Source organism: Conger conger, chromosome 18 (genome assembly GCF_963514075.1).
Source record: "Conger conger chromosome 18, fConCon1.1, whole genome shotgun sequence".
NCBI classification, from domain to species: Eukaryota; Metazoa; Chordata; class Actinopteri; order Anguilliformes; family Congridae; genus Conger; species Conger conger.
The window spans coordinates 25,670,941-25,696,087 of NC_083777.1; the positions used below are offsets into that span (position 1 = coordinate 25,670,941).

At 52.6% G+C, this 25,147-nt stretch overlaps 2 protein-coding genes across 2 annotated transcripts in view; one reads left to right on the top strand and one right to left on the bottom strand.

The window, feature by feature from the left end:
• abcg8 (ATP-binding cassette, sub-family G (WHITE), member 8) overlaps positions 1 to 7,782 on the top strand; it is an 11,487-nt gene extending 3,705 nt beyond the window's left edge. The window contains exons 5-14 of the mRNA XM_061227584.1: positions 11 to 249; positions 800 to 932; positions 2,696 to 2,965; positions 3,279 to 3,435; positions 3,650 to 3,742; positions 4,022 to 4,221; positions 4,678 to 4,754; positions 5,313 to 5,580; positions 6,480 to 6,607; positions 7,222 to 7,782. Coding sequence (XP_061083568.1) covers positions 11 to 249; positions 800 to 932; positions 2,696 to 2,965; positions 3,279 to 3,435; positions 3,650 to 3,742; positions 4,022 to 4,221; positions 4,678 to 4,754; positions 5,313 to 5,580; positions 6,480 to 6,607; positions 7,222 to 7,359 — 1,703 coding nt within the window. The 3' untranslated portion in view covers positions 7,360 to 7,782. The remainder of the gene's footprint in view (positions 1 to 10; positions 250 to 799; positions 933 to 2,695; positions 2,966 to 3,278; positions 3,436 to 3,649; positions 3,743 to 4,021; positions 4,222 to 4,677; positions 4,755 to 5,312; positions 5,581 to 6,479; positions 6,608 to 7,221) is intronic.
• Positions 7,783 to 8,675: 893 nt separating this feature from the next.
• lrpprc (leucine-rich pentatricopeptide repeat containing) overlaps positions 8,676 to 25,147 on the bottom strand; it is a 57,443-nt gene continuing 40,971 nt past the window's right edge. Inside the window, 12 exon segments of the mRNA XM_061227585.1 lie at positions 8,676 to 9,823; positions 11,249 to 11,384; positions 12,013 to 12,097; positions 12,357 to 12,428; positions 14,868 to 14,983; positions 15,063 to 15,193; positions 16,893 to 17,097; positions 17,610 to 17,698; positions 20,499 to 20,625; positions 21,354 to 21,609; positions 23,273 to 23,415; positions 24,545 to 24,635. Coding sequence (XP_061083569.1) covers positions 9,655 to 9,823; positions 11,249 to 11,384; positions 12,013 to 12,097; positions 12,357 to 12,428; positions 14,868 to 14,983; positions 15,063 to 15,193; positions 16,893 to 17,097; positions 17,610 to 17,698; positions 20,499 to 20,625; positions 21,354 to 21,609; positions 23,273 to 23,415; positions 24,545 to 24,635 — 1,620 coding nt within the window. The 3' untranslated portion in view covers positions 8,676 to 9,654.

Sequence of the window (25,147 nt, forward strand, 5' to 3'; positions counted from 1 at the left end):
CGGGCCCCAGGCTGTGGGAAGACGTCCCTGCTGGACATCGTGACGTGCCGTGACGAGGGCGTCTCGACGCGGCTGGGCGAGGTGCTGATTAACGGGCAGCCCAGCACGCCGCAGCTGGTGCGGAAGAGCATCGCCCACGTGCGCCAGGACGACCGGCTGCTGCCCCACCTCACCGTGCGCGAGACGCTCGCCTTCGTGGCCAAGCTGCGCCTGCCCACGCACTTCTCCCAGGCCCAGCGCGACCAGAGGGTGGGCCCCGCCCCGGCCCACTGCGGCCTCACTCTCCCTGGTCACATGACCTGGCCACTTACAGTGACATCATAACAAAGCGCAGTGCCCAGAGTATGACAATGGCAAAAGCAAATTAGTTCATGTTGAGCTACATTTTATGTATGAAAGGTGCAATATAAATAAAGCTTAATATTATTATTAATTTATATTCATTCATACAACTAAGAATGAGAATTTTCTAATTCCAACACCAACAATATGAGCAAATATATTTTCTGTAACCCCCCTTATTCAAAAAACATAGACTCCAACATCACAGAACGTCATCTATTTGTTTTATATATTTCCATATGTTATTTGTCAGAATACCTGCGTGTACACTGTAACTACATTTAAGCACTGCAACAGGCGCAGTGCTGAATACACCTGTTATGAATGTGAATGGAAAGTGTTATGAATGTGAATGGAAAGTGTATAATACGCGGCCAGTTGTCACAGCGTGTGAGTGACGCAGCCGGGCGAGGTGGCGTCTGCGCAGTCTGACCCCCCGGCTGCTCTGGCTGCGCAGGTGGACGACGTCATCGCCGAGCTGCGGCTGCGTCAGTGCGCACACACGCGCGTGGGGAACGACTACGTGCGCGGCGTGTCCGGGGGCGAGCGCCGGAGGGTCAGCATCGCCGTGCAGCTGCTCTGGAACCCGGGTGAGTCATTACATTACATTACACTACATTACAGTCATTACACTACATTACACTACACTACACTACATTACATTACATTACATTACACTACACTACATTACACTACATTACATTACATTACACTACATTACATCACATTACATCACACTACATTACATCACATTACATCACATTACATCACATTACACTACATTACACTACATTACATCACATTACACTACATTACATTACATTACATTACAATACATTACACTACATTACATTACACTACATTACATTACATTACATTACATCACATTACACTACATTACATTACATTCATGACATTTCGCAGATCTTATCCAGAGCAACGTACAGTTGATTAGACTAAGCAGGAGACAATCCTCCCCAGTTAGCCAGGGAACTCAGTAGTCCTGCTTCGTGATATAAACCCCAGTTCTGCTTCTTACAGCGAGTATCTACAACAGCCTGGTAGAAATGTGATCATCTGATTGACCAATCACCAGTGGTCAGCAAGTGGTCCCACTTCCACAGAGACCTGTGATGTATGAGGATTTGAGGCGTATGAGAAGCAGGTTGAATGATGAGAACACTGATCTACAGTAGACGCGTTTCCTGTGGGGTTTTGTTATCTGTGTGCCAGTGTACAGGGCTACAGTAAATCCAACACTAAAGATTTTGCACGATGCGATAAGTAACCTGTGTTATGTGTTACATAAACACAGGTGTAATTATCGACAGTAAAACGCATCACGTAACACGCGTGTTACCTGCGGTCACAGAGCCGTTCTGCTGTCTGTGTCACCCGTGTGTTTCTGCATTTATGATATGTTTTGCTATGTTTTAAGTTTTGTGTATGTGCCCTACAGTATGTGCCATGTCACTTGTGTAGTTGATCTATGGTACACTGTGTGACCTGCGGTTTGGGATACCTGTGTCCTATGTTATTGCCAGCGGTTACCTGTGATATGGGTTCTGTCTGAATTTTACCTCTGGTCCAAGTTACCTTTGGTCTGAGTTACCTGTATGTTACCTGTAGTCTATGTTACCTGTGTGTTACCCATCATCTATGTTGCCTGTACGTTACCTGTAGTTTGGGCTAGTTGTGTGTTTCCCGGTAGTCTGGGTTAACTGTATGTTACCTGTGTGTTACCTGGAGACTGGGTTAGCTGTATGTTACCTGTATGTTACCTGTAGTCTGTGTTAGCTGTATGCTACCTGCATGTTACCTGTAGTCTAGGTTAGCTGTGTGTTACCTGTATGTTAGTCGTTCTCTAGGTTAGCTGTATGCTACCTGTATTTTACATGTAGTCTAGATTATCTGTATGTTACCTGTATGTGACCTGTTGTCTGGGTTAGCTGTGTGTTACATGTAGTCTGGGTTAGCTGTATGTTGTAGTCCATCTTAACTGTATGTTAACTGTAGTCTAGGTTAGCTGTGTGTCACCTGTAGTCTAGGTGAGCTGTATGTTTACTGTAGTCTAGATTCACTGTATGTTACCTGTAGTTTAGGTGAGCTGTGTGTTACCTGTAGTCTAGGTGAGCTGTGTGTTACCTGTAGTCTAGGTGAGCTGTGTGTTATCTGTAGTCTAGGTGAGCTGTGTGTTACCTGTAGTCTAGGTGAGCTGTGTGTTAACTGCAGTCTAGGTGAGCTGTGTGTTACCTGTAGTCTAGGTGAGCTGTGTTACCTGTAGTCTCGGTGAGCTGTGTGTCACCTGTAGTCTAGGTGAGCTGTGTGTTACCTGTATGTCACCTGTGTGCAGGTATCCTGATCCTGGACGAGCCCACGTCGGGGCTGGACAGCTTCACGGCCCATAACCTGGTGATCACGCTGTCCCGCCTGGCCCGGGGGAACCGGCTGGTCCTGCTCTCGGTGCACCAGCCGCGCTCCGACATCTTCCAGCTGTTTGACCTGGTGGTGCTGCTCTCCTCGGGGTCCGCCGCGTACTACGGCCCCGCCCAAGAGATGGTGCCCTACTTCACCGCGCTGGGACACCCCTGCCCCCGCTACTGCAACCCCTCCGACTTCTATGGTGAGTCCTCCAGGTCTACTCGCTACTGCAACCCCATGAACATCTATGGTGAGTCCTCCAGGTTCAAACCCTCTCTACTGCAACCCCTCAAACCTCTGTGGTGAGGCCCTCACCCCTGTCAGTGTCAGCGATGGTGTCACACGTGATGTCACAGAGTTCTCTGTGCAAAGCCATGTGTCATGTGATGTCACAGGCAGGATGCATTTGACTGGGTGACGGTTGTGGGTTCTTTGTGCAATGACCGTCAGGCAACACTCCAATGCGAGAGTCCTGAACCCTCCCGGTGACTTGTCTAATGTCCCCATCCTCACAGTGGACCTGATCAGCATCGACCGGCGCAACCCGGACAGTGAGGCAGAGTGCCTGGCTCGGGCCAAGGTGCTGGCGGAGCAGTTCCTGGAGAAGGTGAAGGGGACGGACGACTTCATGTGGAAACCCGAGGAGCCCAGCGCCCTTCCTGACTGCGCCAGGTACAACCCCCAGAACTACATCACCCAGACTCAGACCAAAACTCAGAACTACATCTCCCAGTTCCAGACCCAGACTCAGAAATACATCTTCCAGCGCCAGACCTGAACTCAGAACTACATCACCCAGCATCCCCAACCCCACGGTCCGCCCGGGCCCTCTGAATGGCTGTGGGTTGAATTTGACCCTGTGGCATCTGTGTGTCTCTTTACCCAGTCCTGCGCCGAGGCTCCAGGAAGAGGTGATCACCATCTCTAACCACGAAGACGCCCTGCCCGGCCGCATGCACCAGTTCTCCATACTCATCAGGTACACCAGCGGGGGGGGCGGCACTCACCGGCCTGTGCAGGACATTTACAGGGAGAGAGTCTCACGCTCAGCACTTCCCTGTTCCAGGAACTTTCTAAAATTGTTACCTTTGTACTTGGTACTGCGTCAGAGTTCAAGGGAACACATACACGATTAAGATCCTATGACATGGATTTTGTGCCGTCATTAAAATGAATTTCTTAAGCAATAAAAATAATAATTAGTATACATAATATAATTTAATAATAATAATAATAAAAGTCCCGTCTGGTCTCGCAGGCGGCAGGTGTACAATGACTTCCGTGACCTGGTGACCCTGCTGGTGCACGGCATGGAGGCCCTGCTGATGTCCCTGCTGATCGGCTTCCTGTACTATGGGGCGGGCGGGGAGCGGCTGTCCATCCAGGACACCGTGGCCCTGCTCTACATGATCGGGGCCTTGACCCCCTTCGCCGTCGTGCTCGACGTCATCGCCAAGTGTGAGCGCCGCCCTCCATCCACCTCCGCCCGTCCCGCGAGCGTGTCGCCAACACCGCGTCAGCCATCGGCTGCCGGGAGAGCACAGGCCAACCGGGGGAAAGGCTGCCAGAACCTCGAGGTCACACGCAGCTCGGGCGATTGATACCAGCCTTTGAAACGATGAGAGGCCCTGATTGGCTCACCCCCCCCCCCCCCCCCCCCCCCCCCCCCCCCCCCCCCCCCCCCCCCATCGAAGCTTAACTCTAATCTTACCCCCCCCCCCCCCCCCCCCCCCCCCCCCCCCCCCCCCCCCCCCCCCCCCCCCACACGTTATATCAGAGCTTATGGTCTCGTAATGAGATTGTACATTTGAACGCGCCACGCATTAAGCGTTGCTCCCGGGTGATAAAGGTGTCGTCTGTAGACGTTGTAAAAGCGACGGGTTCTGTTCTGATGAGCTCTGAACACCTCCGCAGGCCACTCTGAACGAGCCATGCTGTATCACGAGCTGGAGGACGGGATGTACTCGGTCACCTCGTACTTCTTCGCCAAGGTAACCGCAGAAACGACCGAAAATACTGCGGCATCTCGGTTCCTTTTGGCCAACCCAAAAACCCAGAAAAGCCAACGGGCATATCTGTGACCACTGGGGGTCAGCATTGCTCCTCGGAAGCACCAACTCGGAGCGCAGAGTTAGGAAACACAACGCAAGTAGTAATAAAGCATACACTTATGCAGGAACAATAATAAACATTTAAATATAAATAAAATATTTTTAACATTAATTATTCATGAATGTACGGTTATATATTCTAGATACAAGAAATACTGACTGATTTCTGATTGTGCAGTGTAACTACTACACCAATATAAATGGTGCCCAGTGTGAGAATATAGAGGTATATTCTCTTCATAAGTGGTGCCCAGTGTGAGAATACAGAGGTATATTCTCTTTATAAATGGTGCCCAGTGTGAGAATACAGAGGTATAATCTCTTCATAAGTGGTGCCCAGTGTGAGAATATAGAGGTATATCCCCTACACCCTAACACCGTAGGCAGGTGTGTGAACGAGAAGGAGGTCTCAGCGGACGTCCCGTGTGCCGTCCCCAGGTCCTGGGTGAGCTGCCGGAGCACTGCGCGTTCACGCTGGTGTACGGGCTGCCCATCTACTGGCTGGCGGGGCTGAACGAGGCGCCGGAGCGCTTCCTGCTCAACTTCCTGCTGGTCTGGCTGACGGTGTACTGCAGCCGCTCCATGGCGCTGTTCGTGGCTGCCGCCCTGCCCACGCTGCAGACCGCCGCCTTCATGGGGAACGCCCTCTTCACCGTCTTCTACCTGACCGGCGGCTTCGTCATCAGCCTGGAGAACATGTGGACGGGTGAGGTCACCACCCCCCCCGTGACCCGCCGTGACCCCCCCCCCCCATGACCTCCCCAGTGACCCCCCCATGACCTCCCCTCAAGACCTTCCCAATGACCTCCCCAATGACCCCCCCCCCCCCATGACCTCCCCATGACCCCCTGCTGTAGGGAGAACTACCCCCCAGAGTAGACCAATGGCTGCTGGCAGAATGACCCCCCAGAGTAGACCAATGGCTGTGAGGAGAACGACCCCCCCCAGAGCAGACCAATGGCTGTGAGGAGAACTACCCCCCAGAGTAGACCAATGTGGTGTCCTGTCTGTCAGTCATCCAGGCTATGCTGCTACACTTCTTCATTGGCACAATTGTTTTCCATAGCAATGTAAGAATAATGATTTGTTATTTGGCTGAGGCCTCTATCGAAAGCGATTTATGGCTCATTAGACTAAGCAGGGGACAATCCCCCCCCCCCCCCTGGAGCAATGCAGGGTTAAGGGCCTTGCTCAAGGGCTCAACAGCTGTTCAAATCTTATCAGGGCTACACCGGGGCTTGAACCACCATCCTTTCCGGGTCCCAGTCATGTACCTTAGGCACTGGCCAAATTTTATGTGCCGGTTTCACAGACACAGATTAAGTTTAGTCATAGACTGAAGTCAATTTTGAATGGAGGTTCTGCAATAAAAGTCAAATTAGTCCAGGACTACGCTTAATCTGTGCCTGTGAAACTGGCCCCAAGTATAGCACTTAAGTTATCCGATGGTAGACATTTACCTGCACATCTGCAGGTACCCAGGTTACAAACCCCAAATTCTCACCAGGGCCTATACCTGTAGGTTTGCTCACAGGGTAATTATATCTCAAATAAACAGAGGGATTTTTCACCGTTAACTCCTCCACCTGTGCGTCTCCTCTCCAGTGGCCTCCTGGTTCTCCCACGCCTCCTTCATGCGCTGGGGCTTCGACGGGATGCTGCAGGTGCAGTTCCGGGGCCTGATGTACCAGGTGCAGCTGGGAAACCTCACCTTAACCGTAGACGGGATCAAGGCAAGTCGTCAAAATCGTCCACCAGCATTTTACCATGCAGAGCCACTTACAAAGCCCACATTCTTACACATCAAAGGGCCACAACTCTGGTCCTGGAGGGCCGGTCTGCAAGCTGGTATTTGTTCCAACCAATTACCCAAATTGCGGTTTTCTCACTGCTCTATAAACTACACTGGTTCACTCCTGTCCTGGATCAGTAAAATCTTTAGGATACACCTGCAGTCTGTGACTGTAGCTAGCGCTTATACACATACCAGATTTAGACATGATTGAGCTAATGAAATAATTAAAGAGCAGAAGCTGCCACAAAATCCTGAAACAGATCAGCCCTTGCTGTGCAGCCCTGTTATACATACACGTTATACAGCCGGATTTGTACGGATTAATTCAGGTTATGCGCACTGATAAAAGGCACATCAATGCGAATACCCTACCTGAGAATCAAACCTACAACCTCAAGAGTCCCTACCCATTATACTGCACTGTTGCTCAGCAACAGTGAAATACACTGTCCTATAAGCAAAGAAGAAAAACTAAATGAACCTGGTGACATTTATCACGTTTCCATTGATATTTTATTTTGCAGTTAAATAGCCTTTTCTTTTTTTGAACAGGTGGTCAATGCCATGGACATGAACCAGTACCCCTTGTACTCCTGCTACCTGGTCCTGATCACCGTGTGCGTGGCCTTCATGGTGCTGTACTACCTGGCGCTGCGCTTCATCAAACAGAAGTCCAGCCAAGACTGGTGAAACGCCGCACCCGCGCCTCGTTCGACGAGCGCCAAGCCGTTTTCACCGGCGCTGTACACAATTGCACTACCGCGTTCTGCCGCTGGATGGCAGCAAAGTACTGCATTCTCTCTCACTGAACTCTCAAAAGAGGGTGCTTGGCAAATGTTGTAAGCATTCGTCAGATATCCATCATTGGCATTTTCTTGCTCCGTTTTCAATCCATTTTTTTTTCCTTTTTTACATAATCGTTTTTGTATATGTAAGATTATAAAAGCAACATTGAAAAGCTTCTGGTAGATTTAATAAATTACAGTCTACCCGGAGGTCTTTGCGTGTCATTGTATTATGCACGTTTTGCACTGGTGCAAAACCTTGATACATTTATTGTGTAAAATTTGATAACATTTTGCATCGCACCACATGTATATCTACTGTACTCCAATGCCTTAGCAGGATTAAATTGTTGGAAGAAAATGCAATAAAAATAATCCAAACCCAACATTTGTCACGATATAATTTCTATTTCAGAGACCCCCTTTCCTCCTACACACAAACATACACAAATCAAGGAAAATATAAAGCAGAACACATTCCAATCCTTCATCACACACATTGGTTCTCTCTCAATACATCACTCTCCAGATTGACCATGACACTATTCCAGACACAACAGCTTCTTGCATGGTCGATGGGTTCACCATGAGCTACAGCCAGTACACAGCCACAGCTGAATCAAACATGGGCATTACCAGGACAGAAACATAATAAACGCGTAGAATGAAACATGGGTATTATTGGAGAGTACCTTATAAGGAGTACGTACTAAAATCAACAGAGCTACAGAAAGTGCACCTAAACAGTGAGACTGTTTTTGTTACTTTTATCATCAAATAGATATTTGATATGTGGGTGTATTCAAAATGTTCCTTCTGTTGTCTGACTGGACACTTCAAAAGAGGAAAACAGAACAGCTTTGCCAGTGAGAGAGGCAGAACACAATCCAGGTGATAACATCTCATCGTATAAACATAAAATTACAAAATGCACTGTAAACAAAAATCAACACAAACAAAAGCACACCAAGGGCCCGGTTCAGACCACTAGCACAACAAACTAGTAACACAACCAATGATTGGTGCAAAACAAATTCCTTGCCCAATCACTAGTCGTGTTATTGGTTTTGAGTGTGCTAAAATATTTTGCACAAGCCAAGTTTTAGTAAATCAGGCAGTCGATGCGTTAGCATGTAGCCTCACTCTTGCTGGGCTGTGTCAGACATGTTCTGTGTTTGGGTACATGAAACAGACTGAAAGAAACGCTACCTGAACAACAGATAGAAGTTAAAGAACCTTTAATTATAGCTATTATTATTACAGCACGTTATTCGTTAAAGTGTAATTATACCATGCACGCTTTATTTAACCTCATTCATAAGTCTACACTGAAACAAGGTCGTGGGGAAGGAATGGCTGGGAAACTACATTACATCTCCGCTGAGTCCTGTACAACTGCCCTGTACAAGTTCCACAAGTCCCAGTATAACGCACTCCACTGTACAGTGAGGTTCCACCAGTCCCAGTATAACCCACTCCACTGTACAGTGAGGTTCCACCATTCCCAGTATAACCCACTCCACTGTACAGTGAGGTTCCACCAGTCCCAGTATAACCCACTCCACTGTACAGTGAGGTTCCACCAGTCCCAGTATAACCCACTCCACTGTACAGCGAGGTTCCACCAGTCCCAGTATAACCCACTCCACTGTACAGTGAGGTTCCACCAGTCCCAGTATAACCCACTCCACTGTACAGTGAGGTTCCACCAGTCCCAGTATAACCCACTCCACTGTACAGTGAGGTTCCACCAGTCCCAGTATAACCCACTCCTCTCTGCAGTGCAGTGCCAGTGAAACACACTCCGTCCCAGCAGTAGCAGTCAGGCGCTCTGTAACCATCCTGTACTGGGGGATATAAACCCCTACAGACGGACATGGGAACTGAACCACCACACTGTTCAGGGGAAAGTGAGTCCTGTTTTCCTGTGGGGCCTGTTTTCTCACCTTAACACCTGAGCACCTGAGCACGCACTAATCCAAACACACCAGTCACACGCACACGCACACGCACGCGCACACGCACACGCACGCGCACAAACCACGCACGCAGTCTCTATTCGGGCATCTTTGGGTTCACATCACCGGTTCCGTTTCTCAGATTTTTTTTATTGGGAGGCATAAATACTTCTGTACAGCAACAGAGCTCAGTGAGTTCAACCCCGGACGTCACAGTATTCCACACGGACCGATCGAACGACTTAAAAAAAACATAACGAGCACAGAATAAGCAGAATCACAGGAGGACAGGAGGACGGGTGCAAGGCGGGGCGCGCGGGGGGGGCGGGGGGTTCATCAGGCCTCCGTGGCAGGTGCGACCAGGAGGGGCTTCCCTCTGCGCCTCTGTATCTCCTCCTCGACGCTGGCCTCCTGGGAACACAAGGCGACACGGGTCACATGACCGGGAAAACCGTGGCAACCGCGGGGGGGTGGGGGGTGGGGGGTGGGGGGGGGGGGGGGGGGCAAAGCAGCACGCGGTCATGTGACCCGCCACGCACCAGACTCACACCCACACCCTTGGTGGGTCTTTCTGAGGGGGTAAACTGCAAACACCAGGGTACCAACTACACCTCTCCCCCCCTCAGCTTACAGCCAATCACAGCCCACCGTTTCATCTCCAAAAACCGGATTAATACACAAATAATACAATCACATTTTTCTTTTTCTTTTTTTTCCCCCGTAGTTCAGGTCCAGCTAATTAAACGGCCCTTTTGTGTGGAAAAGCGTGCTTTTGAAGGCTGGCGCATTCAGAGGATTACCGCCGCCTGAACATTGTACACGCTTCCTATTAGGGGTGTAATTAAAGTGGATAAACTCCTGTTGGTGTTGGGGGAGAGGGCTGAACACGGGGCGCGCGGGAACCTGTCCTTATCGGAGCCCCAGCGTTAGCGGTTAGCGGTCAGCATCGTGGGGGGACCCGACGCCGCGGTGGGGAAACTTTAGAGGTGATTTAGAGGAGGGGGTGGGGGAGGGGGGGGCGTTGGCACTCACTCCGGTTATCAAACGCTGCGTTACCTCTCCCAGCAGGTGCTGAATTATGAATTATTACCATATTTCGGGGCTGAGGCGTGTGTGTGTGTGTGTGGGTGGTGCGGGGGGGTGGTGTTGGGCTGAAAAGCCCCACAGGAAATGGGGGGGGTGGGGGGCATATGCTGAGCAGGTCTGACAGGCTCACAGATCCACAGGCATCCGTTTAACCGACAGAACACTGAATGGTCAACATCTCAAACTAAACAGGGACGCGACTCGGTCTGTTCAAGGGTCAAGTCTCCCTGTGGTCTGTGAGGGTCAGAACGGTCCCGCCAATGGCAGTTCAGTCAGGCAGGACAGGTTCTGTAAAACTTGGGGAGGAGGTACTTACGGTGGGCTCAGAGATGTTTTTGGGGTCGGGGTACTCACGGTGGCTCAGAGATGTTTTTGGGGGGGTACTCACGGTGGGCTCAGAGATGTTTTTTTTGGGGGGGGGTACTCACGTGGGCTCAGAGATGTTTTTGGGGGGGTACTTATGGTGGGCTCAGAGATGTTTTTGGGGGTCGGGGTACTCACGGTGGGCTCAGAGATGTTTTTGGGGGGTACTCACGGTGGGCTCAGAGATGTTTTTTTTGGGGGGGGGGGTACTCACGGTGGGCTCAGAGATGTTTTTGGGGGGTACTTATGGTGGGCTCAGGGATGTTTTTGGGGGTGGTACTCACGGTGTGCTCAGAGATGTTTTTGGGGGGGTACTCACGGTGTGCTCAGAGATGTTTTTGGGGGGTACTCACAGTGGCTCAGAGATTTTTTTGGGGGGGTACTCACAGTGGGCTCCTCGAATGGCACGGCCTCTCCTGCGGTCTTGTACACGCCGGCCATGACGTGCAGAGTGAGGGGGTCAGCAACGACCCCTCCTCCTGCATCTGCTGCCGCATGGCCTTCATCCCCGGGAGGTCTCCTTCTGCAGAGAGAGGGAGAGAGGGGGAGAGAGAGGGGGAGAGGGGAGAGAGGGAGAGGGAGAGAGGGAGGGAGGGAGAGAGAGAGAGAGAGAGAGAGAGAGAGAGAGAGAGGGAGGTAGGGAGGGAGAGAGGGAGAGAGAGAGAGAGAGAGAGAGAGAGAGGGAGAGAGTTAAGTCCTGCACTTTCCGTTCTCTGTTTGGCCCAAATCGGGCCCTGGCCTATGGGAGCGGGTAAAGGGGACATTAAATAATCATGTGACCCGGTGAGCGGTGGAGAAGCTGGACTTTAAGTACTTTAACATGTCCGCTCTCGCGCCAGCCCCCCGACACAGCCCCGCTCGGTACGACACGCGTGTTAAATAAAAACCCGTCTTCAGCAGGACGCCTGGGCCTCTCTCGCTCTCTCCCGTTACTGTTGCATTTTTAATCGGCACGTTAATAACAGTTTAGGAGAGACGTGGGGGGGGGTTGCATGTCCCTGTGTACCGTTGGGTCCCAGACCCTCCATTAACACACACAGGTACAGGCCGGAGACGAGCCCTACGTGCTAACGTGCTCGTCTCCTCCGCGGGAGGGTCCACATGTTGGCGGGCGGGGGCTGGGGAGGGGGCGAGGGGGGGGGAAGGCTTACTGTAGCACTTGACCAGGTAGGAGTAATAAATCTCCTTCTCAGTGAAGTCAGGGATCAGTTCTTGGAGGGTCTCGATAGAGCGGGCCTTTGACAAAAAAAAAAAAGAGAAAGAGTTCACAAGGTAATATCACAGATTTTTTACTCAACTTAATCATGTATATTAGCTTAACCGGGTGTAACCAAAAAGGCGCAGTGAGACCGTAACAGAGTCAAATTGATTCAACTCCGTCCCAATGGGTGCAAAATCGTGCCCCTCTGCGATTCCTGGAAACCTCCAGTGGCTACGCTAGTGCCCAGACACACGAGGGGGGGGGGGGGGGGGACACAGCCGGCCGGAGCCTCACCTGACTCGACCTGGCCATCCTGACCATGTAGGAGCCCAAAACGCTCTTCTGCTCCGCGATGCCAGCACAGCGCTACGGCAAGAGAGGAGGGACACGGGTCACGATGACAGCGAGGAAAAGTTAGCCCAGCGCAGACAAAGAACACAGGCTACAAACCCACTGTAACTGAGCAACGGCACTTAGCATCGACGCATACTGCGCCTGTAACATCACACGCGCTCAAAATGAGGAAAATGGACAGGCCTAGAGAAGGGATTCCCAAATATGTATGAGTCTGTGTGTTTACACTTGTGTGTACGCATTTAGAACATTTCCACGTACAATGCCGTGTGTGTACATATATACACACAAGTGTGCGTGTGCGCATGTGATTATAGAAGTGTGTGTGTGTGTGTGTGCTTGCGTAAGTGCCCGTGTGTGTGTGTGTGTGTGTGTGTGTGTGTGTGAGAGAGTGTGTGCGCGCGCATGTGTTTATAGATGTGCGTGTCGTTGTGCGTAAGCGTGTGCGCGCGCGCGCGTGTGTGTGTGTGTGTGTGTGTGTGTGTGTGTGTGTGTGTGTGTGTGTGTGAACTGATGTGTTTCTCCATTAAACCTCCAGGCACTCACAGTGCTCCGCAGCGGAAGGTTAATTATACAGTTAATAAGTTGTCAGCCAGATAACTGCTCATTTCTTTATAAAAATTAAAATGTACAGCGCCTGTTCTCCTTAAAGTATAATTATCTACACTTAGTCACACAAAAGAGAGATCCCTGTCCTCTCTCTGTCAGTCCTCTCTTTGAGCAGCAGACAGCGCCGCGTGTTCTCCGCTCTCCCCCCCTTTCATCCGCCGTCCGTTAAATATCAAACGGGAAGCGCCCAGCCGCCATTCCGCGCCAACGCCGGTATCATTACCGCCGCGGATCAAACCCCGCTGTCACCATGGCGATGAGACGGAGGAGCGCGCGTCCGGGAAGGGGAGAGGGAACGAGGGGGAGGGAAGGAGAGAGCGGAGGGAAGGAGAGAGGGAGGGAAGGAGAGAGCGGAGGGAAGGAGAGAGCGGAGGGAAGGAGAGAGCAGAGGGAAGGAGAGAGGGAGGGAAGGAGAGCGGGGAGGGAAGGAGAGAGCGGAGGGAAGGAGAGAAGGAGGGAAGGAGAGAGCAGAGGGAAGGAGAGAGCGAGGGAAGGAGAGAGAGGGAAGGAGAGTGTTTGGGAAGGGCCTGAAGAGGGCTCGACCAAAGGCACACAGAAAAAGACCTGAGGGGGAGCTGAGACATGTGACAGACAGAGGAGGTTCCAGAAAGCACTGCCTCAAACGTTCTCCCCGGATAACGGCATTCAGACAATACACAATACACTATTTGAGGCAGTGGGCCTTTTTTTACAGGACGAAGCGAGAAAACACAATTAAACTACTGCTGAGAGAGACGCTAGCTTCAACAGCAGTGAGGTCATATTGCAGCCTTCAATGGTGTCCGTCTCTCTCACCCTGTCTCTCTGTCTCTCTGTCTCTCTCACTCTCTCTCCCTCTCTCTCTCCCTCCGTCTCTCTCCCTCCCTCCCTCCATCCGTCTCCCTCCCTCTGTCTCTCTCCCTCTCTTTGAGGGACTGAAACAGACCCGTCGGAGGCTCTTAACAGGGCCGTGTATTAAGCAGAACATGAGGCACTCAGAGCTGAATGTCTTAGTACAGCCCTGCCGATTACAGGCCCGGCCCAGGACCCACTCCACCCAAAACCCCGCCTGGCACCCCCCTGCGCCCCTACAGGCTCCGAGGGGCCCCACTAAGAGCTCTGGAAGTTGCAGAACAAGACCAGGCTCTCCACCCCGGGCCCGGAGGAACCCCAATCCCTCCCTTACACGCCATTCGCCTGGCAGTAAAAAAAAAAAACCTTTTCCCTAGTTTCTTTAAAGGTTTTAATTTTTAAATAAATAACAGAGTGAATAGTTGTGTATTCTCTCAAAACATGGACAGAGATAACTTTTTGACAGAATTTGCCGAATTCTGTTGAGAGTTGGGACGTCCATGGCTTTCGGAACAGGAAGCCAAACTTCTAGACGTTGGCAGTAAATACCACGCGGAAAAGGCTGAATCTGGGGAAACTACTTCCGGGGATGTAAGCACTCTGTACAACATGAGAACCACAAAGACTGATGGTGTACCCGCTTATACATCAGGTATGTTTGCGGTTGCCGTTTCACTACATTCGCCATGGTCTTGACAAATACAGATTTTTGGGACAGCAAAGTTACACCATTACTATGTTTCACAATAAAAATGGTTGAAGTACAGTAGTACATGGACAGGGGCTGTGTAGCGATTGTAGTAGCTTCCCATCTTTTGAGGCTTTTTTGGCAAATGCAAACATTTCCCTTAAAACGTAGGGAAAAAAACAAAAAAAACAACAAACTTCAATTCGGATGAATTATTTTTGCCTATACATTTCAGAATACTGAAAATAGGTCCACCGGTGCGTATTTTTGGGTTAAGTGTGGGAACGAGAGCGGTCGTTCGGCGTTCGGCAGGCAGACGTCACCTGCAGCAGGAGCCTCGCGTCTTCCTTCCTCTCCAGATGCACGTACTCCAGGAAGAGGTCGACGGCGGCTCGGTAGATGGACGACTCGTTGGCCAGCCTCTCCGCCATGACGGTCACTGCGGACAGACAAGATGGAGGTCAGCCCGGCGACTGAGAACGTGGATTCCCACGCCGCGTCCGCGCTGAGACGCTCACGTTTGTCGATGGCGTCCTGTTTGTCGTTCTGTAACAGCTGGCGGTACAGGTACCCGATGCTGCTCACCACGGGCCCGTCCGGATCGCTGAACTGGGCCTCCAAGCCCTCCACCGCGGCATCCACATTACCACTGAGAGAGAGAGAGAGAGGGGGAGAGAGAGGGAGGAGGGGGGGAGAGGGAGAGAGAGGAGAGGAGAGAGGGAGAGAGAGAGAGGGAGAGAGAGAGAGAGAGAGAGAGGAGAGGAGAGAGAGAGAGAGAGAGGGAGAGGGGGGAGAAGAGGGGGGGAGAGGGGAGAGAGAGAGAGGGAGAGAGAGAGAGAGAGAGGGAGAGAGGAAAAGAGGGAGAGAGAGAGAGAGGGGGAGGGAGAGAGGGAGAGAGGAAAAGAGGGAGAGAGAGAGAGAGAGAGAGAGGGGGAAGGGAGAGAGGGAGAGAGGAAAAGAGGGAGAGAGAGAGAGAGAGGGGAGTAGGACAGTGTTTTATTTGCATTTCAATATATGTGCGGCCAAAGCTTTACAAAACACACACACGACAAATTGTACATAAACGAAAATGCATCTCATGACTCAACAGCTGAAAGATGGGCTGTGATGGACAGTGCGGCGGGGCTCACACACCAGATGGTCACAGGTTCAAAGCCCAGCCCAGGCTATTGGGCCTTGCTCAAAGCTGACATCACCACTGGTCCCCACCCGGCAGGACCCCCCCCCCCCCCCAGGAAAAATTAAACAACGAGGCCGCTCCTCGAGACATGCCAGAGGGTGAAAACAGAGAGGGAAAGCACATGAAAGTTTGATGGGGGCGCGTTAAGACAGCGCGGAGCGCTAATGCGCGAGGTGTCGCTCGAGCAGGGACGTTCTGCGGGCGGACAGCGGAAGGGCCCGGCGTCTCACGGCTGAGCGCCCCCCCCCCCCGGCTCGCCTCGCCTCGAACCCCGGCTCCGGGCGGCGGTCTAAGCGGCTGTGACACGGGCAGGAGCGCGGGGCTGAGCGGAGCTGACTGCTAAAGAGGCCAGGCGGAGCGAGGGCTAGCGTAGCCGCGGATTTGGCGGGACGCGGCCGCTGAATTATTCACGCCGCCCGGTCGCAGCGATCACTCCGCATTACCCCCCCCCTTTAAATACGCCACGCGCCCTGTAGGGGGGCGGGGGGGGCACTCGCGCTGGGTGGGGAGCAGTGTGTGTGAGCAGGGCCCGGCGTGCCATGTCAGCTCGCTGTTCCTCTTCGCCCAGATTCTGTCCCGTACCGCCACGCTGGAGCACCGCTCACCGGCCTGAACCAGAGCAGCAGTGTGGAGCAGTGGTCAGAGCAGCAGTGTGGAGCAGTGGTCAGAGCAGCAGTGTGGAGCAGTGGTCAGAGCAGCAGTGTGGAGCAGTGGTCAGAGCAGCAGTGTGGAGCAGTGGTCAGAGCAGCAGTGTGTGGAGCAGTGGTCAGAGCAGCAGTGTGTGGAGCAGTGGTCAGAGCAGCAGTGTGGAGCAGTGGTCAGAGCAGCAGTGTGTGGAGCAGTGGTCAGAGCAGCAGTGTGGAGCACTGGTCAGAGTAGCAGTGTGGAGCAGTGGTCAGTGGAGCAGTGTGTGGAGCAGTGGTCAGAGCAGCAGTGTGGAGCAGTGGTCAGAGCAGCAGTGTGGAGCAGTGGTCAGAGCAGCAGTGTGGAGCAGTGGTCAGAGCAGCTGTGTGGAGCAGTGGTCAGTGGAGCAGTGGCCATTACATAAAACGAATCACACTAAAAAGTGAAATCCTCCAGGGGTGAAACGGGGAAACCCCACACGTCCCCAGGACCCAGGACCCAGGACCCAGGACCCAGGACCCAGGACCCAGGACCCAGGACCCACCTCATGATGTGTGCCAAGGCGATGTTGTTGATGAACAGCATTCGGGACAGGTTGAGGGAGGCGCCCAGTTCGGTCACGACGCCCTGCACCTCCAGCACCCCCTGCAGGTCTCCGCGGTCGGCGAGCGCCTGAACCAATCGGCTCACAGCCAACTGGGACGGCACATGTTCTTCTGGGATCATCGCCAGGAGGGTGTCCTTGGCCTCTGCAGGGGAAGGCTTAACACTCATCACCTGAACCTTATATTACATACAGTACTGTGCACCTGAACCTTATATTACATACAGTACTGTGCACCTGAACCTTATATTACATACAGTACTGTGCACCTGAACCATATATTACATACAGTACTGTGCACCTGAACCTTATATTACATACAGTACTGTGGATCTAAATCTTATATTACATACAGTACTGTGCACCTGAACCTTATATTACATACAGTACTGTGCACCTGAACCTTATATTACATACAGTACTGTGCACCTGAACCTTATATTACATACAGTACTGTGCACCTGAACCTTATATTACATATAGTACTGTGGATCTAAATCTTATATTACATACAGTACTGTGGATCTAAATCTTATATTACATACAGTACTGTGGATCTAAATCTTATATTACATACAGTACTGTGCACCTGAACCTTATATTACATACAGTACTGTGCACCTGAACCTTATATTACATACAGTACGGGGCACATACCTTTGATCTGACCATTTTTCACCATGGTGATGACCAACATGCTGTGGACCGATTCGTTCAAGGTGAACTTTCCAAGCTTCGAGTTAGCACTAAGGGAGAGAGAGAGAGAGAGAGAGAGAGAAAGTACAATAAGTCCAATTTGTTGTCACCATAAGTTATAAGGTAGTTATGACTGATTGTCCTTCTGTGTTTGTGTCACCTGCAGGCATTGGGACCTAATGTACCATTTTAATAAAAAATAAAGAAATAAATAATAAAAATAATAATAATATTGCCACCTCACGTGGGGCTGTACGTGCCCAATCCCCATCCTCATGGAGGACGTCATATTGGCGGGCGGTGTGCAGGCAGAGCTGCGTTCAGTTCTCCAGGCGGCCCGGGGAGGAGAGCTATCACATGCGCAGTGGGTCCACGCCCCCAAACCTGACCGGACCCCGCCCCCCGTAACCCGGGCGACACGACCGGCACCTGCACGTCACGCCCCTGCACCCCCCCACCCCCGCGGCACGGCTCAGGGGGAAGGCCGGCTGCAGCTGCAGACCAGCGAAACGGACAGAATGCGTGGCGGAGGGATGGAGGGATGGCAGCCCGAAGGAGACGAACACAGAGCCCAGCGCGTGACCGTAACAGGATGACCTTTGACCTCCGGTTCCCTCTCCCGCCCTCCTGTCCTTTGCACAAGAGCGGGGAGGGAAAAAGAGCCGCAGATTCCCTCTTATTTTTTTCATTTCTGAGGCGCTAAGGCTCGATCAGACGCCCCCCCCGCCCCTCTCTGCGCCCCGCTAATGCGTCTCCAGCGGGATTAATCTCGCTGCCGCTCCTTATCGCCACGGTGACCAGCCAGCCGCCGCTCCACCAGATTGCCTTGGAAACCGGGGTCAGAATTATTCTCATCAAACCCCCAGACCCCCAAACCCCCCCCCCCCCCCCCCCCACCCCGGTCCGACTGCCCTGCCCCTGCCCCCCAATCCCCTTAATCTCCCGTAAGCACCCCATTGCTCACTTCCGATGCGCTCCACGCCCATCTGTCAGACGGCTCTCCAAGTCAGCAGTTCGGATGTGAGACTCACACACACACGCTTGGGGAGTTATTGCTGGGCTGGATTTGAGACTGTATCACGCAGTGTGGATGTGACACTGTATCACGCAGTGTGGATGTGAGACTGTATCACGCAGTGTGGATGTGACACTGTATTAGACACACACTTGGGGAGCACACCCCCCCCCCCCACAAACACAGAAAGAGGAGAACAGCAGGGGAATGACCTGTGCTCCTGATTCAGTCTGCGATAACCCACACGCATAAGACTGAAAAGACAACTGCGTGAGTGTGTGTGAGAGAGTAGTGTGTGTGTGAGTGTGTGTGTGTGAGAGAGTAGAGTGTGTGTGAGTGTGTGTGTGTGAGAGAGTAGAGTGTGTGTGAGTGTGTGTGTGTGAGAGAGTAGTGTGTGAGAGTAGTGTGTGTGTGTGAGAGTAGTGTGTGTGTGTGAGTGCATGACGGCCTTTTGCTTAAGTTGTATAGCACTGTCAGCGACTGTCTGCGTGTGCGACTTTGTGTGTGCGCGACTGTGTGTGCGTGTGCGACTGTGTGTGTGTGTGTGTGTGTGTGTGTGTGTGTGTTCGACTGTATGTGACAGGTACTAATGCGTCCAGGCAGAAGAGACAGGAGATCCAAAAACTACTAATCAGGAACAGATCCTTCATCTTTTCCGTGCAGCCGGCGTCTCACGAAATGGATGCCGGCGGCGTGACGGCGATGCCTCTCACGGGCCGCGGGCGGGGAGACGGTCGAGCGCGTCGGCACGGTGACGCGCCTGGTCGCCGCCCGTAACGAACGGCCCGTCGGTGAGACGCGGAGCGAGACGGGTTCTTAACTCCTCCGTCTGCCCGCGCAGAAAAAGCCATCGTCAACCGCCATTACAGGCTGTGGAGTCACTCTCTGTGAGCGCAGAGCGACTCTCTGAGACAGATCTCTCACAGATCTCTCACAGATCTCTCACAGATCTCTCACAGATCTCTCACAGATCTCTCACATTTCCACAGTTAAGGAGAGAGGGATGGGGAGACACAAGAGAAAACGATAAACAGATAAAGGGAAACCGATTTTGCGAAAAACATCCCCAAATTTTGGTCAATAACAGCCTTTCACCACCTGAAGGACAATGAGCAGTAATCCACCGCTAACATGCAATACCCTACTATTAATAGAAAAAACATACAACAACCATTTCAAAAAGCAGTGTTGAGAAAGCTAATGAGCGATAATTACCGCTACGGTTACCGTCCTTAACTTGCCATCGATAACTGGACCATTGCGTTACATGTAACTTAAATGTTTCATTCGCTAATTTTACATTGTATACCAGTGCTTTGTTAGTTATTTACATAATTCATTTCGGCAGAAAAAAAAAGGACAGAAAAGAAACAGAGGTGGGGAAGGAGGGAGAGAGAGGGTGAGGGAAATAGAGGGAGAAAGGGAGAGAGAGAAAGGGAGGGGAGAGGGAGAGATGGAGAGAGTGAGGGAAATAGAGGGAGAAAGGGAGGGGAGAGGGAGAGATGGAGAGTGAGGGAAATAGAGGGAGAAAGGGAGAGAGAAAGGGAGGGGAGAGGGAGAGATGGAGAGAGTGAGGGAAATAGAGGGAGAGAGTGAGGGAAATAGAGGGAGAAAGAGAGAGAGAGAGAGAAAGGGAGGGGAGAGGGAGAGAAGGAGAGAGGGAGAGAGAGTGAGGGAAATAGAGGGAGAAAGGGAGAGAGAAAGGGAGGGGAGAGGGAGAGATGGAGAGAGTGAGGGAAATAGAGGGAGAAAGGGAGAGAGAGAGAGAAAGGGAGGGAGAGGGAGAGAGAGAAAGGGAGGGGAGAGAGACCCTGGGAGAGAGGGTGCTGGCTCACATGTCCTGGACCACCATGGCGCCCGCCATGTTGCCCCCGGCGAGCAGGGCTTTGATCACGCGGGTGTAGGTGGCGGCGGACAGAGGGATGTTTTTCTCCACGGCCTCCTTCAGCGAGGTGAACGCCTCTGCAGGGGGGGGGGGGGGGGGGGGGAGGCACAGTGAGGACAGAGAGGCGACTCCACGCACCTCCACACAACACAAACCAGACAACCTCAAAAAAGGGCCGCCAAGTCAACGGCGTGTTACGCAGCGAATTTACCGCCTGCCGAAACCGCCGGGAGAGCGGGGCGGGGGAGGCACGGGGAGAGCGGGGCGGAGGAGGCACGGGGAGAGCAGGGCGGGGGAGGCGCCGGGAGAGTGGAGGCCGCAGGGGAGCGCGTTGTTTAAACGTTACCGCCGGTCAGCCTCTCGCCCGCGACACACACACAGAATAAACACCAGAGCCATGATAGCGGCAGCGTTGGCATATTTTGCCCCAAAAACACGGGCAGCTCGAGAAGTAGAGCTCCGCTCGGCTGTGTGCGCGAGGCGGAGACCAGCAGCGGCAGGGCCCCCAGCTCCCGTACGGAGAACCGGCCCCCAGCTCCCGTACGGAGAACCGGCCCCCAGCTCCCGTACGGAGAACCGGCCCCCAGCTCCCGTACGGAGACCCGGCCCCCAGCTCCCGTACGGAGACCCGGCCCCCAGCTCCCGTACGGAGAACCGGCCCCCAGCTCCCGTACGGAGAACCGGCCCCCAGCTCCCGCACGGAGAACCGGCCCCCAGCTCCCGTACGGAGACCCGGCCCGACCCGTAACGCCCCGACCCGTAACGGCCGGCGGGACCCAGCCCAGACGCAGCGCCGTTGCCTCACCGTTGACTTTGTTATTGCACTGCCTCATGATGCGCATCTCCATGTCCTTAGACCCGTGTGGGGCTGTCCGTTGGGCTGTCCGTTGGGCTGTCTGTTGTGCTGTCTGTTGTGCTGTCCGTTGTGCTGTCCGTTGGGTTGCCCGTTGGGTTGCCCGTTGGGCTGCATGTTGGGCTGCCCATTCGGATGCCGGATCGGTTGCCCGTTGGGCTTTGCGTTGGGCTGTGCTTTGGACTGTGGCAAATTTCTCATACCACACCTGTACAGGTAAACACACACACACAGGTAAGCATTAAAACAGGCTAAATGCAAGCACACTCACTCACACTCACTCACACTCACTCACACTCACTCACACTCACTCACACTCACTCACACTCACTCACACTCACTCACACTCACTCACACTCACTCTCACTCACTCTCACTCACTCTCACTCACTCTCACTCACTCTCACTCACTCTCACTCACACTCTCTCACACTCTCTCACACTCTCTCACACTCTCTCACACTCTCTCACACTCACACACTCTCACACACTCTCACACACTCTCACACACTCTCACACACTCTCACACACTCTCACACACTCTCACACACTCTCACACACTCACACACACTCACACACACTCACACACACTCACACACTCACACACACAGCAGTAGCAGTAGTAGTAGTAGGCACACAGAAGGGCAGAGGCCCAGGGCTCAGTCACCCACACGGTCCCGCGGGCGGGGTTAAGTCGGAGTGAGCGGGCCAAAGGGCCTGTCTGGATCTCGTTGCCCGGGGAAACACTCTTCCCATTGGCTCCCATCCACTGCAGGCATGGGGTACTGAATAAACGGGGAACGAGCCTCTGAACAGCGCTCCGGGCACAGAGTCTCACGGGCAATTCACGACACAGTCAAACTGCCTGCGTTTCCCCAGGCTGGCAGAGGCTTGCCATGGAAAGACCACACATACGGCGGCATTTACCGGCTGAAATCAAATTAGCTGGGCTTTGGGAGTGCCCCGTTAATTCCCGCTAAACATCTGGATTTATCCTGCGATCATCCTAAAATCCAATATTCCCTTTTCATGTGGCTTTTCCGAGAGGCTGGCAGAGGCCCAGCGGAGACTGGATCACACTGGCACCGCAGCCCATGTTGAGAACGCGGGGCTGCCATAGCAACAGCAGGGGTAATAACACTGCTGGTATCCTGTGTGTGCGCCGGCCTGCCAGGGGCTCTGTGGAGCTCGCTGCAGAACACAGCACTGCGCCACGCACGCACGCACGCACGCACGCACGCACACAGAGAGTAACGCACGCGCGCACGCGCGCACGCACGCACACAGAGAGTAACGCACGCGCGCACGCGCGCACGCACGCACGCACGCACGCACGCACACAGAGAGTAACGCACGCGCGCACGCACGCACACAGAGAGTAACGCACGCGCGCACGCACGCACGCACGCACGCACGCACGCACGCACGCACGCACGCACACAGAGAGTAACGCACGCGCGCACGCACGCACACAGAGAGTAACGCACGCGCGCACGCGCGCACGCACGCACGCACGCACGCACGCACGCACGCGCACACGCACACACAGAGAGTAACGCACGCGCGCACGCACGCACGCACGCACGCACGCACGCACGCACGCACGCACGCGCACACGCACACACAGAGAGTAACGCACGTGCGCACACGCACGCACGCGCACAAAAAAACACACAGAAACACACACAAGCTAAAATGCATGCAAACATACACACTCAAATACACACATGCACTCACTCTGAAATACACAGGCTCAAAAACATACACACACACATACTGTACTCTCAAAAATACACTCACTTTCAAACACACACACGCGCACATTCACTCTCAGACACACACAGTTTGTTTGTGAGAGACTGTGATTTTACCTCAGGCATCACAAAGGGCACCTCCTGGCCGTTGTTCTTCAGGATGCGGGCCAGTAGCAGCTGGGTCCTCTCGCGGGGAACCACGTTCTCCTCCTGCATCTTGGTCCAGGTGGCCAGGGCCTTTTCCCAGTCGTTATTGAAGTCTGAACGGGCACGATAAAGGGATTAGTGCCACACACACACACACACACACACACACACACACACACACACACACACACACACACAAATGGTCAAACTATCAGCTCAACCAGGCGATAGAATAAGGATTCATATACAGCCCTTCCACATACATGAACCTGGTGTAAACGGGCAGCAATGGTGCCATGTCTCTTGGCATTGTCCCTACTCAAATAAACATTAAATAAATAATAAATAAATAAATTGCCCTTACAAAACTCTAATCATAATGCCTTTAGTGTTAAGTCAGCCACTCTCACTTCAACAGCCAGTTACACTCAACATTTTCATCAAGCCAGAAGATTCAAATGTATACTTGCTTATAAAACATTTAGAAGCTGAACAGAATACAGTGCAGTGTTTCCTCTTCTGTAACTGACTCAATAACTGTGCGTACCTGCCAACTGGGTAAAAAATTTAAAACTGCCATAATATTCGGATTAATTAAAGCCTTTTGGTGTCAAAATATGATATCCTTCTGGGGTTCACAGTGTAAAGTACTTCGTTGCGTCTCAGATTCAAATCGCTCAAAATCAACACTGAATAAAATGGGCAGAACATCGTTAGTTTGCTATTAAAATGTGGGAGTGATAGCAGGCTCTTTGCACCCTGAGGACAGTGGCTGTGGGGAGTGTTTGTAGGAGGGATAAACTCCAGCCTCACAAGGAGAGAGAGTGATCAGAACTGATCGGATCGGCGGATGGACCCTCCATATTAAGGCCTATTAGAGAACCGGCAAAGGCAGCGTTTTTTTCCAGAGTGTCGCTAAATTGGAAAAGGCGAACATCCTCCGGGAGCAGATCTTAACCGGAGATCCAATCAAGATGTCTGCCCTTTTCTCTCTGGCCTTATCTTATGGCCACTGTCCGCCCTCAAGCTCTGTTGGGTGCAGAGATGGTGGGCGAGCTCCTGATTGGATGAGAGGGAGGAGGGTGAGCTCCTGATTGGATGAGAGGTCGGGGTGACCTCCTGATTGGATGAGAGGACGGGGGTGAGCACCAGATTGGATGAGAGGTCGGGGGTGAGCTCCTGATTGGATGAGAGGGAGGAAGGTGAGCTCCTGATTGGATGAGAGGTTAGGGGGTGACTCACGGCACAGGCGGAAGACGAAGTTGTACATATCGTCTCTGTCGCACTCATAGAGCTTCACCGTCATGTCCACAAGGTTATCCAGAGTCTCCACCTGAAAGGAGAGAACAGACTGCTGTTAGTGCGTGTGTGTCTGTGTGTCTGTGTCTGTGTGTGTCTGTGTGTGTGTGTGTCTGTGTGTGTGTGTCTGTGTGTGTGTGTCTGTGTGTGTGTGTCTGTGTGTGTGTGTCTGTGTGTGTGTGTGTCTGTGCGAGTCTGTGTGTGTGTGCGAGTCTGTGTGTGTGTGCGAGTCTGTGTGTGTGTGTGAGTCTGTGTGTGTGTGTGTGAGTGTGTGAGTCTGTGTGTGTGTGTGAGTCTGTGTGTGTGTGTGAGTCTGTGTGTGTGTGTGTGAGTCTGTGTGTGTGTGTGAGTCTGTGTGTGTGTGTGAGTCTGTGTGTGTGTGTGAGTCTGTGTGTGTGTGTGAGTCTGTGTGTGTGTGTGAGGCTGTGTGTGTGTGTGAGGCTGTGTGTGTGTGTGAGGCTGTGTGTGTGTGTGAGTCTGTGTGTGTGTGTGAGTCTGTGTGTGTGTGTGAGTCTGTGTGTGTGTGTGAGTCTGTGTGTGTGTGTG